The sequence below is a fragment of the Juglans microcarpa x Juglans regia genome, chromosome 5S, assembly GCF_004785595.1.
Source record: "Juglans microcarpa x Juglans regia isolate MS1-56 chromosome 5S, Jm3101_v1.0, whole genome shotgun sequence".
NCBI classification, from domain to species: Eukaryota; Viridiplantae; Streptophyta; class Magnoliopsida; order Fagales; family Juglandaceae; genus Juglans; species Juglans microcarpa x Juglans regia.
The window spans coordinates 22,592,876-22,602,752 of record NC_054603.1 but is presented as its reverse complement, the minus strand read 5'-3'; the positions used below and the strand labels follow the sequence as shown (position 1 = coordinate 22,602,752).

The 9,877-nt window shown below is 33.9% G+C and overlaps 1 protein-coding gene across 1 annotated transcript; it reads right to left on the bottom strand.

Moving 5' to 3' along the window:
- Positions 1–7,793: 7,793 nt before the first annotated feature.
- LOC121267450 (transcription factor MYB60-like) lies at positions 7,794–9,421 on the bottom strand. Its single transcript, XM_041171306.1, has 3 exons — positions 9,214–9,421; positions 8,868–8,997; positions 7,794–8,605 (listed from the first exon to the last, which is right to left on the bottom strand). The coding sequence occupies exons 1-3, from the start codon at positions 9,344–9,346 to the stop codon at positions 7,900–7,902; spliced, it is 969 nt and encodes a 322-aa protein (XP_041027240.1). The 5' UTR covers positions 9,347–9,421; the 3' UTR covers positions 7,794–7,899.
- Between the last annotated feature and the right edge of the window lie 456 nt (positions 9,422–9,877).

Sequence of the window (9,877 nt, the reverse complement as noted above, 5' to 3'; positions counted from 1 at the left end):
CCCATCTCCACCTGTTCCTAGCTCTCCTTCATTGTCACCATTAGAGATTGATTTTACAGAACAAGATAAAAATCTAATACTCATAAAAGTTATTAATTAAGGTCCTATAATAGAGATATAAATGAAATTGATTACAATGTTATATTTTATAGAATCTACAGTACAATCTCGTCAAGGTCGAGGCACCACTAGAGGGGTGACGTTGGAAAAATATCGGAAGGTGGGTAAGATCAAGGTTAACATTCCTGACGAACATACTGGGGGCGAAGGACAACCAGTAGCTTGGCTTGCATCACATATGGGTGCTCTTACACGAACTTACGCACCTTTGGCAACGACTTCATGGAAGAAAGTCCCCCAAGATGTTAAAAAGCTTATCAAGAAGCGTTGTTTGGTAATGTTTAAAACATTGATTTAGTAGAATAAATTTCTATATTTTTACTTAAATTTAGAATATTATAAATGATAATGTGTTTGTGACTATTTTTTTAAGGATGATTTCGAATTAAATTTTGGTCGGAGAGAGGAGCGTAAGACTGTGGAAGAGCTTATGGGTAATGCATTCCGCAAATATAAGGCGAGATGTCATGAGTATTATAATAAGTTTGAGAAGAAGGAAGATGCACGCCAACATCCTTTCCAGGATGTCCGACCTTCTGAGTGGGAAAAACTTTGTGACATGTTTGAGGATCCATCATATTAGGTATAATGAAATTTAATTATTTTACTTGTCCTATCTGTCATTTCGCTTCATAATATTTTCAATTTCTTTGCAGGAGCGAAGTTTCATAAACAAAACAAATAGATCAAAATTGAAGATTAATCATCATGCAGGCTCAAGATCTTTCCATCGCCTTTCTAAGAAATTGGTATTGCTATTTTTTTTATTGGATATAGTTAATTATTTGGATGAATCATAATGACTTTATATCTTAACACATTTATTGTAGCAAGATTCAGATACTAATTATGATCTGACAAAATTATATGCTGCATCGCACACTGATCGTAATGGAGAGTGGACTCATCCTGATGCCCGTGAAAATTATATAAGTTTTATAACCTGTTTTAATTAAATATATTAGAATATTTATGACGATATTAATTCTTTATCTTATATATGGCTAGGATAAAATGATTGCCCTACGTGCTGAATCTGCGTCAGATCAAAATTCCTCAACAAGTGATATTGAGATTTTTACACAAGTCCGGGTCAACGTTCAGGATATTTGAGGGGTTTGGGTCGTTGTGTAAAGCCTGGTCCCTCTTCCTCTTCTTCTGGGAATGCATCTATGACTTCTATAGCGCTAGAGAATGCGAATTCCGGAATCGAAGAATTGACTGCAAGACAGCATGAGTTAGAGGCTCAATTGACAAAACAAGCAGATATGGAGATGCGCCTCAATCAATATGAAGAACAACAAGAAGAGTTCAGAAGACAGATGCAACTCCAAATGCAGCAGCTTATGCAACAGTACAGGCCTCCAAGCAACTGATAGATTTTGGGATTATCTATTTATGTACGAACAATGCCTGTCTCGACTGTTATTTATTTAGTTTGCGCTTATTTTAACACTTTTGTGAGTGTTAAACAGTTTCTAATGTATTTTTTCAAATAGTATGAATGTCTATTTGGTTTTCTATTATTGATTTAAATTAAAGAGATATCGTTCGAACGAACGTAAAACGTTCGAACTCTATGTAACAACAATAGCATTCGAACGTAAACGTAATGTTTGAACGAAATTTATGTTCGTAGAGTTCGAACGATCACACAACGTTCGAACGTAAATAATTTCAGTCGTGTTCGAACATAGCCTATACCGTTCGAACCCATATACCGTTAGACCTGACCATTTAACGTTCGAACACAAAGACAATTCATAACGTTCGAACGAATTCATGTGTGTTCGAACATATTTCGAAATCGTTCAAACACATCACTACTGTTCAAACTTAAAATTTTTTCCGTTCGAACTATTTTCTAGGACGAATTTAAACCGTGACAAAAAAAATTTTCGTTCGAACAGTTTCCTTCAATTTCATCCCAAAAGAAATTTTTTGGGACGAAATGGTGATTTTCGTCCCAAAATACCTTTTGGCACAGTGATATTGGAACGACTTTGGGACGAATTTTTTTCGTCCTAAAAATTTTTTTGGGACGAAATTGGAGTCTTTTGGGACGAAAATTTTCGTCCCAAAAGACCCTTTCTATTGTAGTGGCTATATCTTTCGATCAGACTTTATTGTAAGTAGTAGCGGACCCAAGTTGTACTAAGGGGGCCATGGCCCTCCCAAAACTTTTTCAAATCATAAAATAAGTACCCCTAGATTTTATACATAATTCTACAAATATTGAAAATGGCCCTCCAAAAAAATTGATAATCTCCATATGTTCTCTAAAGTTTTTTAAAATTTCAATATACTTAGAAATGTCTCTCCAATATATATTTTTTCTTTTCGTAGTCCCAATTTTTTTTTTTAATATTTATATTTGATCTATTTTCAAGGATGTGACTTCTCTAAAATTAAAATTAAAACTAAGTTTAGTGAAAATAATAAACTTATTAATATGAATCCCAAAGTTTTTTGTTATACAATATTGGGTTTCGTAATATGGAATCCAAAGTAAAAATATAAGAAAAATGATTTAAGGTTGATGATCTATATGAAAGATAGTTTGTAGTTATGTTTTTATGATTTTTCAATCTCTTTTTAATTTATATAAAAGAAATTATGTTTGCAGTAATAGGATCATGTGCAAGCCTTGCCCACTCACTTTGAAAAAAATAGGTAAATCTAGAATTTACATGAAAAAAATTATTTTTTAATAGTGAATCCCACTTTCTTTCAAAAGGAGTGCGTAGAATTTACACACCCTAAAACTATATTTAGTATTACTCTATACATAAATGTGTCGCACAGTAAAAAAAAAAAAAAAAAAAAAAAAGTTGGCCTCCTTGACACAATTACTGGCTCCATCAGATTGTCAAGTGGCATTCGTTTGATCTTAATTTGAAATGGCATGCTCTAATGGAAATTGGAATGGAATATGCTTGATTTTTCTTTCATTATTGGCCCACATCTTGGCCTAATTTGAAGGCAATAAAGAAGGTGACTTAAATGCAGTGGACTTGTAGTAAGCAACCCCTACCCAATTTCCTTTTCCACATAATGGCGTAGATGTTGATTTGAGAGAGAGAGAGAGAGAGAGAGGATTATTATAATTATGTAATATTTGAGGATAGGGTAGGGTTTAAATTGCATTGAAGGCAATGGAAAAAGAGTAATTGGGCAATAACTAGGATTTTTATAGACTCGTTTAGCCTTTGCATGCTCTTCGTTTCAAGTAGTACTTCCATTTACACCTTTTTTAAGTTTGACTTGTTTCCATTCTTATCGAATGGTGATCACCTCTACGGTTTTCATGGCTTAGTTGGAAAGCACCACGTGTACGTTCTCTTTTGGGGTGAACAAGTGTAGACCGTGCCTTTAAGTTTAACCTTGTGGGTGGCTTTTGTGTGGTCCCTTGTAAAGTTGTGTGTGTATATATATATATATATCACATTAACAGCCTCTATTTTCGGTCTAGTAAGGCAAACATTGATGAGGTTCATGAGCAGAGGTGGCTCTAATTATCTCACTTGCCAGCCATGCAATGTTAGGTAGGGATGAAAGAAAGTAACATGGAAAAATGTTGATGCGATGGCTAATTTATTCATTCATTGTTAGGCTTTTTATGTCGATAATGCGATGTGTATATATACATACATATATATATATATATATATATATATAATTCATTCAAAATTAAGGTTCTAATAGAATTCATTGCAATCGAGGCAGCTAGCTCACATTCATTCAAGGGTCAAAGTTTCCCCATAATCATAACGTATTATAGTATATTAGTATGTAAATTTTCTAGATTCGACAGTTATTTTCAAAGAAAAATGTTTCAGATTTTGCAGTGTTAGTACTTAATGTAATGCTAGAGATGATCAGCTAAATGGGTGTAAAATCAAATATGATAAAACACTACTTATGATCACATGTCAGCATTTTAGTTTGAAATTAAGTAATCTCAATATTTGAAATTTTCTATGTGATAGGGATTCATCATTCATCTCTAAAATGTACGTGAAAGGAAAAATTAACTGAATCTGATGGTAACATATTAATGTTAATCAATGAAACGATCGAGCGCTTGTGCTTGCAAGCGAGAGATCCGACTACTTGTTAAACCTAGATAATAGTTTTAAAGAAAATAGGTCATGAAATTAATGTATCATGATGATATGCACGCGTCATTGGGTCCTCATCACATGCAACAAATAGTACTACTACGCTACGCATCGTCATCACTAGTTAAGAAGCATTTATAAGTCTATATAAATATAAATATATATATATATATATATATATATAGGTGGGTGGAATTGATCTGATAAATAAATCCTTAAAATAACCTATATGGTATCATGTATATAGTCATGCCTCTCCGGCAAAAGTTAAGTCATGATCATCAGAACTATGACAGAAATTGATCTGATATATAAATTCTTAAAATAAAATTATTATTTAGAAACTAACATTTTGACCCGCCATATATCTATATATATATATATATATAATTCTACACATGAATTTTATAAAAATAAGTTTATAAATCACATAGTTTTCGTCTAAATGGTTAAATATTCCCTCCAACCCAATTTATAAATATATCCGTTTTTAATTTTGAGTTTAAAAAAATATTTACTTGTCACATGCATGCTGAATGAATACTTGTCATATTTACAAATGCGTAGGAAAAAATTTCAAAACTCTAGTTGTTTTAGAAATTATTATGATTTCATGTAATACATCAAATCTATTTTATAATAAAAAAGTATTTTACAATTAGACATTATATTAAATGACGATCGTAACTTGTAAGCTTCATTAATTTGTAAAATTCACGATAGTATGTATGTGCATGCAGTATGATTTGGTAGTGGTTTAAAATTAAGATAAAATTAAACGGATTGAAGCGAAATAAGGACAGTTCTTCTGCTTACCAATCATGAAACTACTGCTGCAAAAGCGCGTACGTACGTGGTATTTTGTCAAATGCGAGACCGACGCGTTGTACCATAATACATGTGTACACAGTAAAAATAATAATAATACATGTGTACGTACGTACGCTCCATTGATATTGAAGGTTCGGTGCCACCACATTCGCAGGACTGCCGGAGACTGCATATACGCTCCATTTTGTTTTTCATCATATTTTTTTTCCTTGAACAAGTTTATATGTACTCAAAATGGAAGAATATAAGAAGAAGAAGATTCCGAGGGGCTTCCTAATTTAAGAGAAATACTTTTACCCCCAAAAGTAAGAAAAGTAAAAGCAAGTCGTTCTCCAAATAAAAAAAGAAAATGATAGTCTCCTAAGTTTGCCTTCCTTACTTTGACCGTTTATGTATTTTTTTTTATTATTATTTTTTTACTTAATAATTAAGAAAGTGACTTTTAGTGTATCGGTGTATTTTTTATATTTTTTAAAAATATTTAAATATGTTAAAAAATATAAAAAGAAAAATAAAGAAAAAATAAAAAGGTAAATTTGTTCTAAGCAGCAAACCCGACAGCTGGATGACAGCCTAGCATGACTCATAAAAAAATTGGGTTATGAACTTCCACTCTCGTTTGGTATAAAAAAAAAAGGTCATTAATTCCTTCATCGCAAATAAATGAGTCCAACATACAGACCTAGATCTTATTTAGTTTTCGGCTAACCAAGTAGCATTCTTTTTGTACATGAGTAAGCTCGCATGCATGCATTTCTTCGCTCTTAAAACAGAAATAGAAAATGTTGAGAGGTGGCTTGAATTTATTTGAAAAAGTGCCTCTTCAGTCTAGTCGCTCGAGTGGTGTCTCTACAGCTCGAGCGAAACCTCGGCTTGAGAGTTCGCTCAACTCCTGCTCGACAGTCAGCTCAAGCGGGGTCCATCCCGAGAGTTCGCTCGACACCTACTTGACAGTCAACTCAACCAGGATACCAAACCCTAACGTTCGCTCAAGCGCCGCTTGACATTCGCTCGAGCGAATGTTTGAAATTTAGGGTCCGTTGTTTCAGTATATATATGAAACGACATTCATTTGTATGGGTTATAGGTTTCAGTTTTTTGTGAGGTGCTGCAGCTCGAGAGAGAGAAGTGAGAGAGAGATAATTCTTTGTAAAGAATTTTGTGATTCATTTCCTGTACTCCATCTTTGTTGATAGTGAATTCATTGAGACCGATCCCGCCAGTAGACGTAGGCTCACAGTGAGCCGAACCACTTAAATCTTAGTGTTCTGTGTGTGATTGTCATTATTTGTTTTTGTTTATTTCTGCTGTGATACTTCAAATTTAGTTTTCTAATAACTGGTTTATCCCAACAGAAAAAAAAAAAAAAATCCCATTTCTAAGTATATCATTTTCCTTCTTACCATTTTGTCAAGGGTAAAGGACTGTTGGCAGGTTATGATTGAAGGGGTATCTGTAAAGGGGCCAAGTAGCGGAGAGAGAGATGTGAGGAATCAAATCCTTCTCTGCATCCTGTGAAAATTTATATGCATGGTAGTCCATAAGATCAGCATTCCAGCTTCTCACACCGAAAGATGAAGAATGTCACATGTTTCCCTCTCCTAATTTTCCTAAAAGAAAGACCTTGGCCCAACCATTTCCCTCGTTGGGATGCAAGACTTTCGTGAAAGAATCCTATTTTACTTATATGGCTATTACACACTTTCCTTTATTATGCGTCCCTCGTTGTTTCTTGCTTCGTATATCTACGCTGTATTGTTAAGCACAAAAGAAGTAGCTTGAGTTCTTATAATCTCACAAAATATTTAATTGGGATTTCTATGTTTAAGTAAAAGCCATAGTTTTATTTTCTTTTACTTTGATAAGGGGGATTTGGTGGTACAAGATTTCCGGACATAACCCATGAGAGGGAGGATCGAGAACGGGCCATCGGACTGCATGTCCGTTATTAAAACCAATAATTTGTTGACTATTATTTGGAGTTACACCAATTTAATAATATATATATATGTTATATTATATATTTATAAACAAAAGTCTCAGCATTGTCTTCGTTGAAAGTTTTCCATTCTTTATAACCTACTTTAATATTAAAAAAATAGAGAAAAGTAGTATGATCAATTCCCAACAAATGGCCTTTAATAGATAGACGGTGCATTAATTTCTTCCATTTCCGCTCTTAAATATTTGATTAAAGAAAAATGCTAAATATAAAAACTTACAAAAAAAACTTATTTCTCCACGTGTCAGTTATTGATATGTTGAATATTATAAAATTTGAATTTTAAAAAAAAACTAACAAAAAAAATATTGTAAGTAAAAGCGTAAATAAAATTGTAAGTACATATAACACTACTCTTGATTAAAACCACCTGTCATTGTTGGTCTGATCAATCTGACCAATATGATCTCGTGCATCACAATTGGATACAATAGAATGATTAAAAAAAAGAGTAATGTTACATGCAGTCGTGAAGTGCGCAAGTGTCGTGCAGTTGCTTTAAAAAAAGTGGAGTCCACAATTAAAAAAATATTATTTTTTCACGTAAATTCCGTATTTATTCATTTTTTTAAAATGATTGCACAACACTTGCATACTCACGATTGAAACTACCATTTCTCTAAAAGAAGAAAAATGGCCAATATTTGTTTTAGTAAGTGTAACCAGCTGATTACTATGACGACTCTTTGTCAATACAAACTAATTTAGGAATAAGACTGGTGTCACTTGAGATAATTCATTAAGAAATTCTAAATTACATGCTTTTGCAATGACGGATTCGAATCATATATATCTACGAGCTTTCTGAAAGAATTAATCGTGATCTTAGAATATTTGAGACAAATCCATCATTTGATCATCCTCTACTTGACCAGCACTTTCATCCAAGAGCCACTTCTCAAGAAATGAAAATGGAGGATTTTTCTCAGATCTCAGTTTATTTCTCTCCGTCGTTACATTAACTTTCTGATCACAATTTGCAGCAGCAGTTTGAGGACTCTGATCGGGCACAGAATCGCCGGTCGACTTGTCCCACGCTGCATTGTTCATATTCTCGAAGGATAACATCGAATCAAACTCTTCTTGAGAGACCAAATCACCATTACCTTCTTGTTCGGCTTTGGGTTGGTAGCACTGAAGAAGATTAGTCATCTCCGCGGAGTTGCCGAAATCGCACTTTTTTTCATTGTTTTCTTCATCAAGTATTTTGTCTTGGGGTCCTCTGAGATGGGTGTCAGTCTTTGGTGAAGATCTCATCCAGCCTTCTAGCAGTCGTGAAATGTTCTCCGTGCTTGAGGCATATGTACAGGACTGGTTTAGCCCGAGAGATGGGGCAGGGTTGGCGATCATATCTAAGTTTCTACTCTCATTGAAGCTTTTGGTTACAAACTGAGTTGTAGTGGACTCTGATGCTACCGTTGGGTTCAAGACTGAATGAAATTTCTTCAGCTTCTTCTTCAGGTGGGTGTTCCAATAGTTTTTTATATCATTGTCTGTCCTTTGCGGAAGGTAAGAAGCTATGGCAGCCCATCTGGTTGAAGGAAGTTAATTTGCAAACTCAGACATGCAAGGCACAAGTTTCAGCAAAAGAAGAAAAATGATGTAAATATAGTAATTACAAAATACTAGGTTTATTTCACTGCGAAATTATAGAGAACGACTAGAATGTTCTCTGTTGCTGAATTTTTTTCTTCCCTTTCTTTTTCACTCATTCATTTATGTGTATATGAACATGAGAATTAGTAAGAATAAAGAGAAAATTGCCAGAAATAGGGGTGATTTTTGAAGATTACTTGTTACCCAATAAAGCTTGAAAATGTATTATCATCCCTTCTTCATGGGGAGTGAAGTTCCCTCGTTTGATTCCTGGTCTGAGGTAGTTAGTCCATCTAAGCCTGCAACTTTTGCTGCACCTTAATAACCCTTTTGCGGACAAAAAGAGATTGGTCATTCAGTGCATCGGGAAATCCGAAACTCAAAAAAAAAAAGGAAAAAAAAAAATCCCAAACAACATATTGAAATTTCATTCAAGTTTATGAAACTAGATATAGAATTATATAGATAGAAACCTTTAAGAACATCTTGAAGGTAAAAGAAACAAAACCACAGAAGACTTTGGATCTATGTTCTTACACTTACCAGTGTTGGTAGGCACTGATCTCCAATTTCCTGGACCGTGTTCTTGGATGTAAGAGACTAGGATGATGTCCTCCTCGGGGGTCCATGGCCCCTTCTTGACGCCAACTTTATCGAAGCAAGGAGGCCTCCCCATGCCGTACTTTGACCTCTTCTCCACTCAGACACTCTTCAGATTTCTGTGGACCTTTTCAAATAGAGTGGTGAACATGTGAGTGCTTTTATAAGTAATATGCACGGTGACTTAAAGAAAAGTGAAGCTCTTTTTTTACACTACAGAATACAGACTACCCCGCTGAGTCACCTGACCTTATTAACTGAGAAATAATCAAAGAAACACTGATTTTTCATTAAAAATTAGATTACTTTTTGGTATTTTATTTGTTCATACTTAGGTTGTGTTTGGTTGTTGGACCCAACTCAACTCATCCCAGATCAATCATTGATGAGATCGACTACTTTTTCAATTACCCTTAAAAAAAAGTTAAACCTATATCAACTTGCTTCATACATTTTAACCTAAAAATTTAAATTCATTTCAACTTAAAAAAGTTAAACCCATCTCAATATAACTCATAAAATTCTATTATTTACAATTCAACTCACTCATCTCAACATTCAAACACAGCCCTATATTCTTTTCTTTTGCATTATGCAATTAAAGTCC